General features: G+C 36.3%; 1 protein-coding gene and 2 long non-coding RNA genes across 4 annotated transcripts in view; 2 read left to right on the top strand and 1 right to left on the bottom strand.

Annotated features, from left to right (window-relative positions):
* LOC129743612 (intraflagellar transport protein 74 homolog) overlaps window positions 1-21,436 on the top strand; it is a 32,770-nt gene extending 11,334 nt beyond the window's left edge. For both annotated transcript variants that reach the window (XM_055735688.1, XM_055735687.1), the window contains 3 exons: window positions 19,544-20,516; window positions 20,695-21,215; window positions 21,280-21,436. In XM_055735688.1, coding sequence (XP_055591663.1) covers window positions 19,544-20,516; window positions 20,695-21,215; window positions 21,280-21,387 — 1,602 coding nt within the window. In that variant the 3' untranslated portion in view covers window positions 21,388-21,436. The remainder of the gene's footprint in view (window positions 1-19,543; window positions 20,517-20,694; window positions 21,216-21,279) is intronic.
* LOC129743634 (uncharacterized) lies at window positions 10,465-11,058 on the top strand. Its single transcript, XR_008736630.1, has 2 exons — window positions 10,465-10,725; window positions 10,808-11,058. It is a non-coding gene; the product is annotated as an uncharacterized LOC129743634 (long non-coding RNA).
* LOC129743632 (uncharacterized) lies at window positions 17,615-18,308 on the bottom strand. The gene is made up of 3 exons (XR_008736628.1): window positions 18,074-18,308; window positions 17,840-18,016; window positions 17,615-17,781 (listed from the first exon to the last, which is right to left on the bottom strand). It is a non-coding gene; the product is annotated as an uncharacterized LOC129743632 (long non-coding RNA).
* Window positions 21,437-22,090: the final 654 nt, after the last annotated feature.

Genomic DNA, 22,090 nt, shown 5'->3' with positions numbered 1-22,090 from the left:
TTATGATTCTTAGATAGCCTTTTATAACAAGGTTGTTGCTGAAACTCAGCCCATCGAATACTTTACTGCGATTTCGACTAAGGACTTTTTCAGCTCATATCCAACGATGAACCCAAACAATCCATAGTAATGTGCTCGAAGATTCAGGTCTTTGGTACGACCAACTACCAATTAGTCGGCAGTTCATTGATGAGCGCCTCGAGTTCGTCGATACTCGATGGAGGTGATACCCTTCGGAAATCCTGTTTCCCATTTCAGATGTGGGAGCTGCAAGTGAACAAGAAATAGATAAAGTCAGATTTAAGATCCAGAAATGAGATTTCGATTTATGATTTGAGAGTAAGATTTGAGATTCCAGAATTCAGGTTCAAATTCGAATTTCGATAATAAATTTCAGATTATGATTGAATTTTAGGATTTCAGTCAGATTCAGATTTCAGAATTCAGATTCAAAATCAGATCTCAGAACTCAGTTTTTAAATTTGATTATCCCAGATTTCAACATTTTGATTACGGACCTAACTGTAGGGGCGCCCATGGGTTGAACAGAAGGAGAGGAAAAGAAAAGAAGAAGGAGAAGAAGAAAGATGTACGCTGAGATAGTGGATCGGTCTTGAGAAGTGGTAGCTATTTGAAGGTGAAATAAAGAGTATAAGAAAGTTAAAAGGTGTTATTTACTAGCGGAAGGATAGAACTCCATAATTGGCGACGAGGATGCAAACAATGGTGAGTAGAATGCCGTTTTAAATCTAATTTCGAGTGTGATTTATTGGGAACTAAATATTCCAATATGGCGGTTTGAAGAAAATCCAAAGTAGCTGCTACACGCTAAAGTAATAAAATTTTAAATTGGATCGTATTGTGCGAATCGCAAGTACACTAGAGAAACTCGAAAATGGGTTAACGGTTCAATGTTTATCAAACTGGTAGCAAAAAGAGTATAAGAGGAACATAAATTTTTTGTTTCGGATAAAAGTATTATGAAAGCATTAGAATCGTTCAAAAAAAAAAAAAAAGAAAATGCTGTTTTTGTTTTAATATTTTGGATTTCTTATTACTATCTGTTTGTTTAACATAGGTCACCGATGTGTGCTATTAATATTCTAACTAATAAGTCGAAGTTGAATAAAGTAAAATCAAGCGACGGTATGAAAGTGCTTAATAAAAAAAATGGACTCGAGAGTTTGGATATTTTTATATTCATACAAGTAAGGGAATGAAGCAAAGAATCATTTCCATGATTCAAATTTTAAATAAAGTTTGGAATCATTTCCATGATTCAAATAAGTAAAAAAAAAAGAAAAGTAAGAGTTGAAGAGAATTTATATACGTTATGAGGTCATTTCAATGATCATTATTTAATCTGAGATAAAAAGTATTTCAATACTTGAACATTAACATTTCCATGTTAAAGTCGTGTCGTTAAACATTTTCATGTTCAACAAGAAGTTACTGTGGTGTGAACATTTTTATGTTCGTAAGAATAAAGTATTTCTATACTCAAAACAATTGAAATCGATGTCGATCGTGATGTTATCAATTTATAATTGAGAATTTCTTTTCTTAGCAAATAAAGTTCGAAATTTAAGACCTAATTGGTGTTAAAAAAAAAAAAGAAAAAAGAAAATTCATTTTGATGAATTTGTTTCAAATGTAATCTTACAGATGAATGAACAGCGACCAGTACCGGCGTTTCGTTGTGACGAAATCGAGAAGCATAAACTCAGCAAGGAATGGAAATCGTGGAAAGGATCTTTAGAATGTTATTTCGAAGCGTATGATGTTATAGATCAGAAGAAAAAAAGAGCGATGCTCCTGCATTTTGGCGGGCCTCAGCTACAACGAATTTTTCAAAATTTACCAGACCGAGAGAATTTTCCAATTGTTGCGATTGAGAAAAAATGGTACGATGTTGCTGTAGATGCTCTAGATGGATTCTTCCAGCCATCAAAGCGAGATTGTTTTGAGAGGAATAAGTTAAGACACCTGAAACAAAATAAAGGGGAGCGGTTTGCTGATTTTATTCTTCGTTTGCGCCAGCAACTGCAAGATTGTGGTTTTGATAAATACCCTGAGGAAACACGTGCTGTTCTAACAGAAATTTATTTGACAGATGCCATAGTAGAAGGTTGTTCTTCTCAAGAGTTACGAAAGCGTATGTTTCAAGAAGATAAATCGCTTAACGATATTGAGATTCTTGGAGTGGCCTTAGAAGGTCTAGAGGTCCAAATTCAGGATTTTAATCGAGATCATGACAACTCTAGGAATGATCATCTTGTGCACAAAATAACTGATTTACAAACCATAAAGCGTCCTTTTCAACGGTTTAATCAAAGATATGATCCAAGGTTCTCGAAGCATAACTCTCCTAGTCAACCACGACGGGAATATTCGTGTTATAATTGCGGACGTCGTGACCATTTTGCTTCATCAGTTAGATGTCCGGCACGAAATGTAAAATGTCGTATTTGTAATATCGTTGGTCATTTCGATAATCATTGTACATCTAAAAAGTCACAACCATTGCCAAAGCCTAATATAACCAAGAAAGTGAGACAGGTAGTAGAACAATCTTCCAGTCCCGAAGAACCGAAAACTTCAACAGAACCAAAAGCCTATTATGCGTTTTATTCTGGCAATAATACCAATGTGATAACCTGTCAATTAGGTGGAGTCGACTTGGATGTGTTGATTGATTCAGGGTCTGATGTGAACCTTATTTCTGACAAAGCCTGGGAGTCATTGAAACACCAGAATATCCAAATAACTGAATCAAAGAAAGGCAGCTCTAAAGTTCTCAAAGCCTATGCTAGTGAAAAACCTTTAGACATTGCTGGAACTTTTGTTACCGATGTTGTCGTAGGAAAAAGGTCGGTAAAGGCAGAGTTTTTTGTTGTCCAAGGAGGACAGCGGTGCTTGCTCGGAGATAAAACTTCAAAAGAATTGGGTGTTCTCAAAATAGGACTGGATTTGACCCCGGAAGTAAATCAAATTCAGGATAAACTCAAACCTTTTCCTAAAATTAAAGGTATTAAGGTTCATATTTTGTTGGATCCTAACATCAAACCGGTTTTCCAACCAATCCGAAGAGTTCCAATACCACTTGAAAATGCTGTGAATTTGAAATTGGAGCAGTTGTTGGCAAGAGACATCATTGAAAAACATCGTGGTCCAGCCTCATGGGTGTCGCCGTTGGTAGTTGTCGGAAAATCTAACGGTGATCCGCGTATTTGCTTGGATCTACGCCGTGTGAACGAAGCCGTGCTTCGTGAAAGACATCCAATGCCTATCGTGGATGAATATCTTGCTCGATTAGGTCGTGGAATGTATTGGAGTAAGCTAGACATAAAAGAAGCCTTTCTACAAGTTGAGTTGGCAGAATAATCAAGGAATGCAACTACATTCATAACAAACAAAGGACTGTTCCGTTTTAAACGACTTCCGTTCGGATTAGTATCAGCACCTGAACTATTCCAGAAGGTAATGGACGAAATTCTCACGGGATGTAACGGTACCTACTGGTATCTTGACGACGTCATAATTGAAGGCGAAAACAAAGAAAAACATGATCAACGCGTCAATGAGGTAAGACCTTTCTAAACTCGTTTCATTTCACGAGTAATCCTTTTTAAAATAAATGTTCTTCAATTTATAATAAATAAAAATGGTTTAACTGTTATTTGATGTTTTTTTTTCTTATTACATATATATTTGATTAGGTGCTCCGAAGATTCAAAGATAGGCATGTTGAGTTGAATTGGAATAAGTGTTTGTTTGGGGTCCCCGAGATAAATTTCTTAGGACACAAAATAACCAGAAAAGGTGTCTCTCCATCGTTTGATAAGATTGAAGCAATCACTTCATTCCGCCCTCCTGTTAATGAAGCAGAAGTAAGAAGTTTTCTGGGACTAGCGAATTATCTCAACAAATTTATACCTGACTTAGCCACTTTAGATGAGCCCCTTCGAACGTTGTTGAGAAAAGATTTTGCTTTTGTATGGACGTCCACTCAACAGAAATCTTTTGATAATATAAAAGCGGCATTGAAACGGGTGCAATTATTGGGTTTCTTTAACACAGATGATCGTACTTCAGTAATGGCAGATGCAAGCCCGACTGGATTAGGAGCTATTCTGATGCAAACTGATCATATGGGATCTACCAGAATTGTATGCTGTGCTTCAAAATCACTGACGAATACAGAAAAACGTTACTGTCAAACCGAAAAGGAAGCGTTGGCAATAGTTTGGAGCGTTGAGCGTTTCTACATGTATCTCTACGGTAGAGAGTTTGAAGTTATTACCGATTGCAAAGCTCTTCTATATTTGTTTACTAAACGTTCAAAACCTTGTGCTCGAATTGAGCGATGGGTACTGAGGCTACAGGCATTTGAATACCAAGTCGTTCACATTCCAGGCGAGAAAAACATCGCTGATGTTTTATCTCGATTAAGTACTTTGAAGGCAACACCATTTGATCCAACAGAAGAACTTATGATACAGTATTTGGCTATAACAGCTTCTACAGCAGTGGCCATTAGATGGGAAGAATTAGAAGAAGCTTCTGAGAATGATAAGGAAATTGTAGAAGTTCTGCGTTGTTTGGATAGCTCAGATACAAATTCGCTTCCACTCTCGTATCGCATGATTGCCAATGAACTTTGCAGAGTTGGGAAAATATTATTGCGAACTGATAGAATCATTATACCGTCGTATTTGCGAAACCGAGTTCTTCAAATCGCTCATGAAGGCCACATAGGATCAAGAATGATGAAACAGCATCTTCGAAGTTCGGTGTGGTGGCCAAAAATGGATACGGATGTAGAAACGTTCCTAAAATCGTGTCGTTCCTGTGTTTTGGTAGCAGCCCCAGACCCTCCAGTACCAATGATTCGCAAAGAATTACCTTGCAAGCCATGGGAAGAGATTGCGATAGACTTTTTAGGTCCACTACCAGATGGAGAGAATCTCTTAGTTGTAGTCGACTATTACAGCCGTTACGTCGAAGTATCTGAAATGCAAAATACTACTGTTTCAGAAACTATTACTATGTTAACAAAAGTATTCAGCACTTTTGGATTACCGAGCACTATCCGAGCAGATAATGGGCCACAATTCAATGCAGGATGTGAAGAGTTTAAATTGTTCTGTCAGGAAAATGGAATACAGCTTATCAACACGATTCCGTATTGGCCCCAACAAAATGGGGAAGTGGAACGCCAGAATCGATCCATTCTTAAGAGACTGAGGATAGCTCATGACCTAGGTCAAAATTGGAGGAGAGTTCTCAACCAATATCTTTTATCTTATCACTCTACCCCACATCCCACAACAGGAAAAACACCCGCGGAACTGATGTTTGGCAGATGTATCAAAAACAAACTTCCTCAAGTTCCACGTTTGTCTCACCAAGACGAAGGTATGCGAGACCACGATCGAATTCAAAAGGAGAAGGGAAGGATCTACGCGGACAAGAGAAGGAGGGCTTGTCCAAATGAAATTCAAGAAAATGATCGTGTAGTAATGAAAAGGTTTCGCAAAGATAATAAATTAAGCACAGATTATGACCCTGAAGAGTATATTGTTGAGCGTAGGTCAGGAGCAGATGTTCGTGTGAAATCAGCGGAAAGCGGCAAAGTGTATCGTCGGCATGTAAGTCATCTCAAGAAAATATCACTACCAGAAAGAAAAGTCGATAGCACGGATTCTCAAGCTTCATCAGAGTTCAACCCCCAAACTTCGTCACAGTTACATACTTTACCCCCAGAAGTCAGCGTTACAGATCCTTTTACAGATTATGGAAGAAATGGCGAACAATCGTTGCGTGAAGGACGTTGCAGAAAAGAGCCGTTGCGTTTTAAAGATTATCACATGCACTAACACTAAAAAAACGTTTGTTAAGGTGGGATTGTAGGGGCGCCCATGGGTTGAACAGAAGGAGAGGAAAAGAAAAGAAGAAGGAGAAGAAGAAAGATGTACGCTGAGATAGTGGATCGGTCTTGAGAAGTGGTAGCTATTTGAAGGTGAAATAGAGAGTATAATACCGTATTCGTTTTCACCACCCGAAAGTTTTGCACCATCCATGCTGAAAACGAGCATGAATCGAGTTTTGCACTCACCTTTGTAGGTGTGCGTGAAATCGGCAGTGTCAACAAAAAACATCAAGCTGTCAAAAATCCATTACAGCTGGTATTTTGTTTTCGTTTTACTTCGAAAATTGAAATGAAATTTACTTTAGTTGATCATTGTCTTTTTAACAATATGGAAATTTTAGCATGAATTTATGTATTATGTTGAATTGTTAAGATTTCAGATTTATTTTGCTTAGTAGATTCGTCTCTGGCTCTGATGAACTGCAATACCGGCTGATTCTGGGCGGTCTATGTTTGCTGCTGCTAGACTGCAGTTACCCCAGCTTGAAGGTTCCGGTATTTTGAACGTTTATTTCTCGCAAATCTCATCTTCGTTCGAGTACCTATTTCCATTTAAGAAGATAATAATAAAAAAAAATTCTTGGAACTCGGATCGCGGAAGTCGGGGAAGAAAATTTTGCTAACAGACCGAAACGAACGAAATTCAAGCTCCCAATGCGGCTGTAGTATCGAACTACCGTTTTTGAAGGGCAACGGGTGGGAATCCGGGACTTGGCGCAACCGAGCATCGTCACCCTAAGGCACAGCTCGAAGCTGGCTGGTAGCAGAGTAGCTTCGATGCAGCTGAACGCTTCTTGCTGTGAAGACCAACTTATAGGACCCTCCCGAACAAGAATACTTTTCGGTTTGGGCGATTCCGCCAGATCTTTGGGTTGGCCTTTTTGCACTCTGATTTGCTGCTCTTTTTCGGCATCGCCTGGAACCGATTGCAGCAATCCTTCTGGGCACATTTCTTCTTGGGAGCATTGTTTGCTTTGGAACGTGCCATCCAGGTGAAATTCTCCGCCTCTGTTGGAAACGACACTGGTATTGAATCCGGAACAAGTTTCCGTTCTTCGGGATAAAAAGAGAAAAAAACAGCTCGAACGCAATTTTTGCGGTATAGAAATAAACCAACCAGCTGATATTTGTTTACATCGGGAAGCACGTGTTTTCGAAATTCATGATAGTATTGGTGAGAGCGCAAGCAACACCAAATATTTTCAGAGTGTTCCACCGTCCACTTTATGGTGCGCTACCAGTGCACTACTTATCGTGAAAACGAGCATGAAAACGATAAAAAGTGCACTACCGGTAGTGCACCGGTGCACCACCACTTGAAAACGAATTCTCTATAAGAAAGTTAAAAAGTGTTATTTACTAGCGGAAGGATAGAACTCCATACTAACTCTATCTTTTTTAAATTCGTTGCTTAAAATTCGGTACATGCAATATCTTAATAACTATTTAGTCTTACTTACCAACTTTTACATCGTCACCATTGTCCGCCTCCGTTTTCGGTAACCACGCTTTTAACGCAAGCATACTGCAGAACACGCATTACCGCTTCGGTGGCCTGCAACTCATTTAGAACCCAGGGGATGTTTCTGAAAAATCTGTAGTGGCATCGGCTTCCAGGCACTTTAGTCTGATGTCCTGCTCGGCTTCGGTGACGGTGTAGGTGATGGTCAGTCAGCGAAGCACCACCATCTGGCTATGCGTGTGGCATATCAATCAGCCTATATTTAAAAAGAAAAAAAACTAAGTATAATTATTAAATAAAAACTGAAACCATTGCATTGCTGGTTACTTGGTTGGTGGTAATAAAACTAATAAGCCTAATGCCATTTTATGGCTTTGCTTAGATAGTTTATTATAGCAAATATAAACAATTAGGTACCTCAAAATCCTTGCCATCCATCGTTTCACCGGAGATCTAGAACAGTAATTTCGCTCGACGAATACCGCCACCATCGAGGCATGCTCCAACAGCTCCTGGTGCTGCTGTGGATGGAAGGGATTTTCGGGAGATATCTGCAAGATTGGCCACCAACTTATCCGGATACTTTGCATCGAGCAGATCCGTCAGGAGGTTCAGCAACAGCACAAAACGCCGCACAAGATCGGCGGACATTGGGTCCACTTTGGCCAGGGAATCCTGGAACTATTCGATGTTCTGAAAATTCTTTGCAAAACAAAAATTCGCAAAAATGGCGCGCGTTTCAAATCCCTACACGATAAATTTAAAGTATGTGAAAAAAGCTCAAGTTTACCAATACTGGATTGGTTTGGATTTCAATTTTACCATGAAGTATACAGTAACAACAAAAATCACAAGAAACCCGAATACGAAAATATTGTAACATAACGGTTCATGTAGTAGTAAGAAAACGTTAAGAAACAGTGTAAAAAAACTTTTAGAAAATGATATCCGAAATCATAAAAAACATTGCACTTATCTTGAATTCCAAAACGACGGTCTGTTGAATATGGCGTTAAGTTATGTTACTGTTTAAAACTGTTAAAACAATTGTATGGGGAGACTGTTCTGCAAACAGTTGAGATAACATACGAAAACCGCTCACAGAAAACGTATTCCGGACATCAAACTGTTTTAGTTACAGTTATTCTTAATGTTCTCTTGTAACTGAACATTTAGAGTAAAAGTTGTATAACGATCCGATATGACGCTTTCCAACGTTTTGCGTATCGTATTCTGAATCGTACGGGAATGTAGCACGCACACACACAAAAGAAAATTTTCTTATTCGTGAAAAATAAAAATAAAAATAAACATTTTCAGATTTTATTAAATTTATATTTATTATACATTTTATTCACATCAATTATGTAACAATACATTTATTACACTAATAATAATCATAATTACCACAACTATCTTGCACCCAACACCGGATTTACGAGTTGAAACTGTGATCCATTGGAAAACAAATCCTCCTGAAACGGCGACCGCTCCACACCCTTCCGACTGAAGGATTGAATTTGTTTTCACCAGGTCTCATTTCCGACACACGGGCGGAACGTTGGGGCCGCTGCTGGATCCAAAATCCTGACTCCTTTTAGCGTGACGCATTGCTCCGCCAGCAAAAATGTTGCTGAAAAAAAATAATACCTTTTTCATCTATGTTATTGCTAATGCTTATAATTGAGTTTACCTGCTGCAAACGTCGCTCGAAAGAGTTCCTGTAAATATGTCCTTTAAATCCGAATGCCGCTGCCGATTGTCGTCCGGCTAACCACAATCGGAGAAGAATTATTGGTGCTGGTACCGGTACGGGAGTTTGATTTGGAACGCGGAAAACGAAGACTTGTTTTTTTTGTGTTGACGGCAGTGATGTCAACTAGACTGTTTTTCAAAATTGTACCAGTATGGAATAAAAATGTGAAAATTAAAAACGGAGATTAATTTTTATTTGATCTCTGTTGTCGTCTCATGAGATGATTGAAAATGCACGAAAATATCAAAACAGATGAATATTCGTTCGGTCAAATGGTTAAAATACAATATTTGTGAATGTAGCATAATAAATGAGTAACAAAAAAAGATTTTTTATAATGGATGCGACATGTTAAACTCAACTCAAGGCTCAACAACATGAGTAGAATTTAGAATAGAATATCAAAAGATAATTTTGTCGGTATTTAAAAAACTTGAAATTACATTTTGAATCCAACATTGTATCACCATCAACTATATTTTTTGTAACTTGTTTATTTGAAATGGCCCGCATACGAAAAAACCATATCTCAAACAGTCCATACGATTCATCTACTCCTCCAGAAATAGTGAGTGTCCCTGTAAACGTAGTTATTATGTTTGACTTTACTTCGACTACAATAAGAACGAAACATGAACGTTCATGTGAAAAAGTGATGGTATCTGGAACGGTGAATGAACGGTTTGAACGATTTACTTCAATATTTTTCTAATCGTTAAAATGATCTCAAACCGTTAACCGTAGCGTCCATGGCTAATGTCACACTCATGTAAAAAAGTGACCGAAGCGCGAGACAAAGATGCCAGATAGTTTTGCAAATAAAAAAACACATTAATGAATTTATGAAAATTGAATTGAATTAAAAATAGTGTAACCGAACTGAACAAAACAAATCATTTTCGTATGACCTTCCTGTAATCTTAAAACACATTGGACAAACCCAAAGAAAAAAAAATCTTAAAATACATTGCAAAGTCTGTTAAATGAAGGGAATATCACTTTTTCTTTTTTTGTGAGGTTTTTGTTAATCCTAACAAATACGGTAGTTTAGCTCGGGAAGAAAACGAAATATTCTCATGATTTATTTCACAAACACAATTGGAGTTTTAAACTTGAATGAATTTTCAATTTTGGTTTGTACGAGTGTTTTAATTTAAGAATCATTTGATTTTGAAAAAAATAACATGATCATGAAAAAAATTTAATGTATGAACCGTTTTGAATAGAATAAATTGTAAAAAAAATAATGGATTTTCTCGACTCAGCACATTTGGGAAAATAAAAAAAAACATGGAAAATCGGCACCACTTCCAAAAGCCGCAAGCAGGACGATAAAAACAAACATGCCCAAGAAGAAGTTGCGTGTTTGAATCGCTCGGAAGTACGTAGTAAATTTGTTCGCGATCGTGGTCCGCGGCCAACTTTATCGGATTTTGTTTCCCGATTTTGGATTCAACAGCCAATTCGGTCTTTTGGCTTTCCGGACGGCGTCGCTGCTTCATCTTTCCAGCATACTGGGAGGTGGGAAATCTACGTCAGGAATCTGAAGTTGCAGAAGTTGCGGTTGTTTTTCAGGTGGATGAAGTTGTGTTTCGGTTTAGTTTTGCAGACTGCGTGAAGCTGAAGTGGTTATTAATTGTTCTTTCTTGCATTACAGTGATAGTCCCGGTCCCAAGTACAGATTCTAATCGGCTGTATTGAGCTACCTGCAGCAGAGCAGTCTACTACGGAAGGTGTAAATAGTTCAGTTATGGTGCCGGTTTTAAGTCAGCCACCGAGAGAAACCTGCAGGACGAGAAAAAAACGTCTGTTGCCGAGAAGAATATTAAAATTCATCAAGTGAAAATAACGAAATTATGCATTAAAAATTATTTTTCGATTATTAAATAAAAAAAAAACAAAATGTCATATTACCTTTACTAGAAACGTACTTGGGTTCTTTGATGACTGTCTGTGGTACCGTATTCAAAATCATTTCTCCAGCAGTTTTGTTACAGTTTTAAACGGTTAAGATTTTCTTTCAAACGTTTTGATAAACAGTTTATAAAAAGCAAACGATTTGTATTATGTTTTTCATTATTCTAGTTGGTGTAGGCGAAGCGTTGGAAGAACGTTATATGAAATCGTTTTAGCCATTTTCTATTTTAACAGCAGTCACAATAGTTCGATAAGCTGATAACTTTATCTGATTGTGTTTCATCAACTGTAAACAAACTATTTGTAGAAGAGTTCCTCCATATAAGTGTTTTAACAGTTTTTAACAGTTACATAACCTAACGACATATTTAAAATACCATCAATTTGAAATTCACGATTCCTGCAATGTATTTTACAATTTAAATAAGCGTTTGCTAAACGTTTTTTTACGATTTGTCAAATCGTCGTTTGACTGTTTCAAAAATCGTTTCGTTACCATCCTCAATTATGCGGGGGCTCATAACTATATTTTTTGTCCATAACAAATAATGATATATCAAAAATCTATAGATTTTTCCTATAATGAACAAGTAACAATAATTATAACAATTTTTTTGATGCATGATCAGATAATAGATTGTTGCATTAAAGATTAAAAGTAACAAATCCTAAAACGGCGGGCCATTGTAGAGATAACAAAAATGTATTAATTTTATCTAACTGTTTGGAACAAATAATATTAAAAAAAAAAATCAATAAATAAATACATTTAAAATACATAAATTTTCACAAATCAGTGCTAAGTTTTTTTTTTTAACCATCTGGCATCTCTGACCCGCGTTTCCGTCGTTTTTGGCGTGAGTTTGACATATGACATGAACGCTATGCGTTAAGGTTCGAGAGCAGTTTTACGATTATTTTTTAAATTGAAGTAAATCGTTTAAACCTTCATTCACTTTTTCAGATACCGTCACTTATTCACATGGACGTTCATATTTCGTTCTTATCGTTGTCGAAGTAAAGTTTAAAATAATCGCTACGTTTACCGAAACAATCACTATTGCTAGAGCCGTAGATGTATCGTATTGATTATTTAAGATATAGTTTTTTTGTATGCGGGAAACTATTAAAATACCGTGCTTTTGACATTTTCGTAAACTATGAAATATTTTAAATTAACAATATAATTCATGGTGACTTTAAAAAAGATGGTGGTTTCAAAATTAAAACCAGTTGATAAATATTAAGTTATTACAATGAAGTTCATTGTCAAATTGAAAATCATTGTTCTTTTATATTATTACCATGGTCTTTGCTATTCGGGATGTCATATGATCATCCTTCTCGCCATCCCGTTCCCCCTCCTCAGTCTGGCGTACCAACTCGCCAGGGCAAGCGCGCATCGGCTAGTCGAGAGCAAAGGAAATAGCAGCACCGAATCATGTGGCCAGGTATCCACCGTCGGGTCGACCGGAAATACTCCTCTAGTCCTAGGAGGGACGCACACATATAACAATCAAAATCATCAAATTCAACAGAAAAGTGTTGAAATAAAATTAGAAAAATGATTTCAAACTAATCTTAACTATATAAATTTGTCAATATTCGATTGAAATCGAATCGCTCGGCCCCCATAATTCGTCGTAATTTTGCGACAGGAATAGGAAACCGTTTTGCAAGAATTGGAATTAGACCGGTTCATTTTTACTATTTTTTGCTGACCACAGTCGGACTCATAGAGATTGAACATAATTGATTTCTAAGTAATCACAACACAATAAAGAAACTTTGAAGCTAGGAACTAGATGCTCTGGGAGATAAGTGCAAAAAGTCTTTTTATATTAATAAATTACTTGAATGGATTCCGCATTGCTTATAATGCATGGTTTTAAATGAACATAGAATTGATGGCTTTTTTGAGCTAAGTGGTTAGTGTTTTACAAATTATTTACTACCAGTACCGTGCATAATTTAATAGACGTTTGAGTGCACTCAAGAATATCTCCAACTTTACACATTTCTAACGTTCAACTCCAATGACATTGTTTCTTCATAATATTATATTTTAAGATTTGATTATTTTTGGTTCGATTATTTGATGACACTAAACCTCTCTCAAGTATTTGAAACATTAGATACATCTATTATATGAAAATTAGACTTGTTCAACGTCTTTCATTCAAACTGCAATATCTTACATACGACCAAAAGCTTTGCTCTACAGAATGTTCACTGAGAGATCCTTGAAAACTAAAACTTAAACTTCTCCAGTTTTCAGAACTTCTTTAAATGGGAATCAATAACTACTCGAGGAAAAAAAATCAATTCCTGGACCGATAACCTCGATTTCTATTGAATTTTGACGATACATGGAAAATCGAAGCAAAAAACTCCCGTTGAAGTTCAAAATGACAAGAGAATTCAGATGAATGAATAATTTAAACTTTGAAATAAGAGTTCATGAGTCTCTGGTTTGGATCTCAATACAAGTTTGGATAAAAAAAATCGAAGATATCATTTTTTGTACATAAAGTCGTTCAAAATAAAACCAAATCGAACCCCTTTTTTATGCTGATTCCTACCATATAAGTTTTAAAACTTGACTAATGTTTGCTTCATATTTTATAAATTCTTAGTGAATTTTCAACAAAAGATGTTTTGTCATTTTTGACATATTACAGTTTGAATGAAAAAGTCGAAAAGTTTTATCGCTCGTAAAAAAAACACGAATAGATGAGCTGAACCAGTCTAATGCGCATTACACGCATCAACGTGGCGTTGCTTTGTTTCGATATCCTTCGCCAGGGTTCCCGCATGTATAAGAATACACATGTTGACAAAACGCAAATGTGATTCTGCCTCTCCTCAAATGTCTTACTATTCAGTCTCATTACGTAGAAAAACATATAGTTCTATTAAAAATGTTGATGTTCTTTAAATATGGGTAGTTTCTGTGTAAATTTATGCATTGTAATTTGTGTTAAATGTCTGTATGAATGTTATGAAATTTTATCTTACAGACAAATCCTGGATCATGGCAGCCCTGTCCGTTGTAGAGTGTGTTGGTAGAAAATACATTTGCAGGGTGGATTCAATTTGTAAGGTCTAATATTGTGCTGCCTGCAATTGCCTTAGCCAACACGCAGAAAAATATATTGTATAATTAATCAAATTTGGGTCGAAAATAATAAAAATTTTGGTTGGGAAAAAGCACAAATATATTTTGAATCTATTTTATAAAATATATCGATTTCATTTAATCTTATCGTTTTCGTCAAAATAATATTCGCCCTTTTTAAAAATAAACCTATTTTATTGTCGAATTAGATCATTTTTTGGGTGAAAATTAAAGAGCGTGTGCCATTCAAAATAATAAAATTCCTCTGCACGCTAGAAACTATTAAACCATTTACGATTCAAAAATAACCATTTTTGACCTTTTCCCGGGAAATGTCATTTTATGAGTTCTCCATGAGAAGTCATAAAATGACTTCTAGGGGAGAAGTTCGAATATGGTTATTTTTCAACCGAATAAGATACTGGACTAGAAGTTGAAAAATGGTTATTTTTCAACCTCAGCGCTATGTGGAAACAAAGCGCCATATTTTTTCTTGTGTTTAATGGGATTTTCAAATGAAAAGAAAAGAGATTTTAGATTTTTTGAAGAAATTACTTCTACTTTTAATTAAATACAACCATTTCGTTCACATTTGCGTCGCACTTTTTTGCCGGAACAACTACCGGGAGCGTCATTCTAGGCTTCTTCACCTTCCGGGTAGTGCGGGGACTGGTTACGATGCTTTTATTTTTATTCTGTGACTTCGACGATGAACCGGCAGAGCTTTTCCCGTAAATGTTGGAACTGGAAGCGGAGCTCTCACTTGACGCACTAAAATAAGTTATATTTTTGTTAGTGGTCAGGTAACTGACTCAGGTTTGATACAAATTAAGGATTTTCTTTAGAAAATATATTACCTTTTAGAAACTCCTCCTTCATGATAAGTCGATTTTCAGGTAAACTATACCAATTTTAAAAAAAATAATTGAAGAACGCGTTCGGCTGCCCAATCAATTACTTTCAAAATGGCGATTCAAACACCAAATTCCAACCATTTTCTGGTTATTACTCGAAAACTGCCAATATGGTTAAATTTGGAACAAGAAAAATTATTGAAAAATAACCATATTGGCAGTTTTCAAGCAAACCCGCATACTAAAAAACTATATCTCAAACGGTCAATACGATTCCTCAACTGCTTCAGAAAAAGTGATTCTCTCTGTAAACGTAGCTGTTCTATTAAACTTTACTTCGATGACAAATTTAAACGATAAAAACGAAACATGAACCTTATGTGAAAAAGTGATGGTATCTGGAAAGGTGATACAATGGTACGAACGATTTCCTTCAATTTTTCTGTAATCGTAAAAATGATCTCGAACCGTAAACCATACCGTCCAGGCTTATGTCAAAAATGAGCGAAATGCCGGTCAGAGATGCCAGACAGTTTTACAAAAAATCAGTACGAACTTATAAAAAAATATCTTATATAATTTTTATATTCTGATACGACTCTGTAGCGTTTCAAAAACAATAATGGAACTTGAAGGTATGCTCATACATCATACTAAAATAGGTTAATTATCGCTTTTCGCGATGTTTTTAAAATCGCTCCAGTTGGAAATAGAGCTTGGAGTACCGATATATGTATAGTACAGATATTTCAGTTCATTGAATAGATTTTCCAATTTATTGAAATTTAAGATTAAATCATAGATTATAACACTATAATAACAAAAAATAGTCTCGAATTTAAGTTAAAAAAAAATTATTTAATAACAATTAGCTTCGACACTTCTACCGGTGATATTGACAGAAGTTTCAAGTTTTATAAAAAATCCTGCCGAATTTTTTTATAATGAATAATTTTTGACATTTCTAGCGCAAGCTTGCTCAAGATATGACAAGGGATGAATAACACGAGAGTGTTCAAATCCTAGAAAAACAAACAAAAAAAGCTCCATATACGAATAAAGGACGGGAAAAAACGTCCCAAAAATTCAACAACAAAAACCGGGCAGCAAGAGCAGACGAACATGATGGTTTTTGAGATATATTTTCAGAAATTTTCATATTGAATTGCAGTAATTATCTTAAGATATTGAATTATAATTTGAAAAAAAATAACATTTATCCAAAATCTTTTTTGTTTCAAAGAATTCAAAAATCGGCAAACTGGCAGCCTTGACTGTTTTCCGCTTTGTCATTTGTTTTTTGGGTTTTTTGGTGGTGAATTCTGCTTCGCGTCGGAAATTCTACAGCGAAAAACAAAATTTAGAGGGCGAGTCTCGGATATTTCGGAAGTGGAACGCTAGCTTCGAGTTGGCTTTGACCATCAACGGCAACGGCGAACCGGAAGGTGACGGAAATCATCGTAACATCCGCAGCAACTTCCAGTACGGCAACAAGATGCCCGGAAAAAATTTAACATTGCGACGGCCGACTCAGTACCGTAGGACGGTTGCTTGTTACAGGTAGGTCACAAAATTCATTATTCTTGAGATATTTATGCAAAACTAGGTGGTCAAAACTATAGTTCAATTAGAAGAAAATATTGAGATTTTTTTTTTCTTTTGCTTTCAGGTTATGGTTGCTAGCCTGTTTCGAGAGTTTATCGGTTGTGGGAATCAGAACCGGACAAATAAAATGTACACACCAATCGAATGTCCAGAATCCCCAGGGTCGTTATTTGACCAGATCGATTGTCGGAGAGGAATTTGTACATAGCCTGGAAATGTATCGGTCCGAAACCCTGCAGTGAGAATGACGGATATTGACCCACCTAACCTGGTAGCTATTGTATTAATCACCATTATTAGAACATGTAAGTTGAAATCAATTGAATAAAGAAAGTATAAAACATTTTCAATTATTAATTATTTCGAAATCCGAATCCCCATTAAAAATTTCATTGCATGTATGTGTGTCATTCACGTACGATTCCAAAAAACGTGTGCATAACGTTGGAAGAACGTTTCGTCAAATCGTATCATAACTGTTACTGTAAATGTTGAGTTACAAGAGTACTTTAAGAATAACTTTAACAATAACAGTTTGATGCACTTAATATGTTTCAGTGAGCGATTTTTGGATGTTATCTAAACTGTTTATAGAACAGTTCTCCCATACAACTGTTCTAACAGTTTTTAACAATTACATAACCTAACAACATATTTAAAATACTGTCAATTTGGAATTCAAGATTTAGGTAATGTATTTTACATTTTCAATAAACGTTTGTTAAAAGTTTTTTCACGCTTCATCAAATCGTCGTTTGACTGTTCCAGAAAACATTTCGTTACAATCTTCATTTATGCGGGAAAGCTTAAAAATGGTTATTTTTGATCCATAAATGGTTAAATAAAAATGAGCGTGTGGGTTCAATATTACAAAAAAAAAATTGTTTTGATAAAATCCATTTTTATTTTCAATTTAAAGTAGAAAAAGTACTGCGTTTTCAATATCGTTATTATGAAATTATTTATTTATAACTATTTAATAATATTTATTCACAATTTAAATGACACAAATCACAATATGCATTTTCTTAATTCGAGAATCATGTTGCTGCTTCCAGAAGAAATTTTGCCCGGAAAATATTCGTTATCCGTCTGTTACGGGTCCCGCAGCGATGGTTCCAGAGCTCGTTGGGAGTGCTGCAACAAAATAGAAATGTGTAAGCCAAGCTGGAAGATGATTTTTATTACTTATTACCTTGATAATGGAGTCAGATTGAAGAATATCATGACTAACTTTGCGTTTGGGGTGGATTTCCCGCCCAACCGTGAACTTTTCAAAGGTCTTTCAACGGAGGTTAGGAACACCGGCTCCATCGGCTGAGCACCAATCTGGCAGAAGTAGTTCCGGTGACCAAAATTTTCGTTCTTTATTCTGCAAAGAAATAATGAAACTTTCAGATGCTGCGGAAACCAATATGCTGCGACTTACGTTTTCCAGGGACAGAAGATTCGATGTTTTGAAGCACAAATTCGTAATCTCACAATTTGTATTGTTTGATCCCGTTTCAGCTAGCTTATTTTTCTTCTTTGTTTATTTTTGTTTCCTTTTTGACGTCTGTTAAAAAACACGGTTATTTGAATAACCTTGATTTTATTTAATAATAAACCCAACTTGAAATTTGAAAACTACAATAATTTTTTTACTAAAATAATACTGGCCCTCTCCAATACACGTTGGCTGGGTTTGTCAGTTTGGGTAATATTAACAAAGTATTGAATATCGTTTCGAATCGAAATTTATATAAAAAATATTCACTTAATGTGCATTCATACACCAAAATCAAACAACAAAACGTTTTGTAGAATCGACTCCCCTTTCTTTTTCTGCGTGAAGCAATGGTACCTACCTACAATAACGCTACCTTGAGATTTCTTGGCAAAACCATTTTATTGCGACTTAGATCTCACTCGAACTTTGCCGTTATCCTGCGCGGTTGATCCGTGCGAAGTAAATAATAGCATTTGCATGAACCGCAACCGCAAAATTTCAAATCTATACCTCATGATGGAGGAATAGTTTGAGACAATTTCGGTATAATTGAATAGAAGGTATAATATTTTGCTGCCTGCAGATGCATTAGCCAAGCAATGGTAGACCTGTTCACAATAAAGCTATCCTAGTTTCATGGCTTATTGCGACTGGTTACTTGAAAGAAATTCTGCTGTTATCCTGTGCGGTTGATCCGTTCGATGTAAGCTCATGCCAATTGCATGAACCGCAACCGCAAAATTTTAAATGTATTTCTGAAGAGGGTGGAATAAATTGAGACAATTTTGGTCTCCTTGTACGACGAAATTAGGAACCTGGTACGACAATGAAGGAACTTGAATGAGGAAAATAAATCATAAATTGACTAGAAAGTTCGTAATGGATTGATCTATTTCCTTCATAATTTCATAAAACAGTATTAGAAATAAAGTTCAATTACTAAACATCAGTTTTAAACCAACGTGGAAGGCAATTCTATTGAAATAATGAAAAAAGCTTCCTTAAGCCGTTGTCTTAGGGTCCTTTACCCTACCTGCAGAGAAACAATTAAACGCACATTTTAGTCCTCCTTTTTCAAGAGGAAGCCAAGTTTTGACTATGTGGATGCTAGAAGAGAAAACAAGAAAATCTTTCACATAAAAAATTGCATTGGGCCAGGCACAACATGAAGAACGCCATGTGAACAAAGCATGACATAGGAATGCTGTCTATACTGTTGTTGTTATGTATCGTTGATACAACAGACCTCTCCTGCACCAACCCATCGCCAATCACTTTGGCATTATGTGATTTCCACAGCTACTTCGGCTATTTCCCATTTGGAAATTACACCCTGAATTTTATTCAAAATTATTAGCTCGGAAGAATATAACCTTTTCCATAAATCTCAATTTTCTGTGTTCTTTTCAGCGAATGACCGACCGACCCATAACCCAACATGGAATCAGCGGTCTTTCGACGTCCTACGGTCGTGTAACAACGGCCAGCGGTAATCGTCAAATAAAAGACAAGCGTTACTGGCAAGCCGTTTTACAAAGCAAAATACAAGAAATTTCGAACGAAACTGACAAAATACTCAAGGAGAAAAAGTTCTTGGATCGCGAGAAATCCGCTCGTAAATTATACGAAAAAAAGGTCAAAGAAGCTGCCAAAGAGCTAACCCAACTGCAATCTACCCTGACTTCTATGAACATTGCCCTGGATAATTGTAGCTCTGGAATGACACGCCAGCAGTTACACAATGAAACTGTTGTGCTGCGTGAGCGCAACGAGCACATTCAAGAACAATTGGAAATCGTGTTCAAGCAGCGTCAAATCAAGGACGTTGAGAACAGAGAGCTTGAAGTGCAGGTTGATAAGGAGAAAAACAAAATCAATGACATGATTTATTCGTTGCCGGAAAACGAACAGCAAAAATATCGTGAATATCAAGCCTTATCGGAATCACTCCGTCAGCAAAACACCATTTATCACAATCAAATAAGCGACTTGGAAAAACAAAAGGAAAGATTAAATACGGTCATCATGAATTCTCAGTCTCGCACCGAGGCTCATCGATTGAAATCAAAACTTAAAGAGCTCATTGCAAAACGCAATCAAATGCTGGACGAAGAAAACAATCGTTTGTCGCCGGCACAGGAACGGGAGAAACTTATCAATGAGGTTCGATCAAACAACCAAGCTCTAGCCAGCATTGGAAAACAGTTGAAAATTATTGAAGACCAGCTTAATGAGAAGAAGGAACTTATGCAACAAATCGATCAAGACCTGGAAGAAGGCAACTCGGAGCGTCACATCAAGTATAAAGAATTGAAAAAGCGTGACGAAGTTATGTCATCATTCATGGATACATTTCAACAAAGTTTGGCCATCGAAAAACAAAGTTTGTATTATTCCAAGATACATTAATTTCCATAGGATGTTTCTTTCAAACTTATTAAGCCCTAGACGGGCTAAGTAAGCTTTTAAGAACCCTCCTATTAAACTTCTGTTTTCTTGCCATTGACGTTATTACAACAGAGAACTTATTACCTATTTTTAAAATTTTACTTAAATTTCAGATGTCGAAGCTCTCAAGAACCAAATAACTTATGCTATCGAACAAATCACGCTGCAGGGGATCAATATGAAGTCACTGGGATCGGATAAACTTGACAGCTCTGGTTTCACCGCCAAAAACGACTTGAACTCGCATGCCGGCCTCATGAAAGAATACAAAAAGCTCAGCATTCAATTGAAACAACTGCAAATATTGGAGAAAAGAACCATCAGTCAACTAAACGGGTTACGTCAGGAGGAAAACGATGCGCTGAACAACATTCAAAAGTTTAGCAATCTCGAGGCACCGCGATCGGAGGCAACGATCAAAATGAGCGATCTATCGGGAACGTTGCAAGAGTTGGAAGACAAAAAACGTGTCACGGAAAACGTGGTTGATGAGGCGCAGAAACGTAACCAGGAGATCAAAATCAATTTGAAGAGTAATGAAACCTATCGGCAGATTTCTCATTTAGAAGATAAGCTGATCGATCTGATGAAGGAGAACAAAAATCTCCAGGAAGTTGTTGAACAGCTTCAGAAGGTGATAAATAGATGTTTGGAGTAACTTTTTTAGGCTTAAAAAAAGTTTTTTTTTTAATTTTCAGGAATGTGATTATTCAATTTCGCAGAAGGAGGTGAAGGAACTTTTGAATGAACACAACAATCTGTTGTGTTCCGAAACCAACAACAATGTGGTCAACCGACTTTTGTAAGCTTGTGTGTGTATTTATTTCAGGTTTGAAGCTTCATTTTTTAAATAAAGTGTGGTAAATTGAAAAAAAACTATTGAGCCTCATGAATTTTCTAATGTTAATTTGGAATATTGATGCGAGAGCGCTCATTTGAACCATGCAGTTCTTTAAAAAGATCGAGTGAACCGTTATTTAAAAAAAACCGCGGTTCGAAAATGAGTCGGTGTATGCCGTTCAACACAGGTTGAATATCTATAATCTACACGTATAATACGCTGAGTCTAAAGATGATTGAAAATTGCAGTAGCCGAGAGTGAAGAGCCGTTCGTGCTTTTGAATAAAAAAAAAAGACTCAAATTGCCGTGACAGATCGATCTTTCTCCGTTTTTCAGGCCAATTTCTTTTCTGATTCACAAAACTTTATAATCCGGTCGAATTCTCTTCCACACAAAACTTAAAACAACTGCACTTATTCACATTCTTGTACAAGCTCAAGCTTGTCCGATGAACCTCAGCTATTTCGCTCTCATGAACTACGTCCTCTTTTCATCGTTTCATCAACATCTCAACATATCCCAACGGCACATGTACTCGTGTGAGTACGCGTGTCCATTTGATAAAAAAATATCAGCTGGTAATGGATTTTCACAGCTTACAGCATGTTCGTAAATTAATTTTTTTGGGTGCATCAGTCAATCGATTATTTTGGTAGATGTCAAATCTC

This window comes from Uranotaenia lowii, chromosome 2, assembly GCF_029784155.1.
Source record: "Uranotaenia lowii strain MFRU-FL chromosome 2, ASM2978415v1, whole genome shotgun sequence".
NCBI lineage: Eukaryota > Metazoa > Arthropoda > Insecta > Diptera > Culicidae > Uranotaenia > Uranotaenia lowii.
Note: the sequence above shows the minus strand (reverse complement) of the source record. Positions and strands in the feature narration are given on the sequence as shown.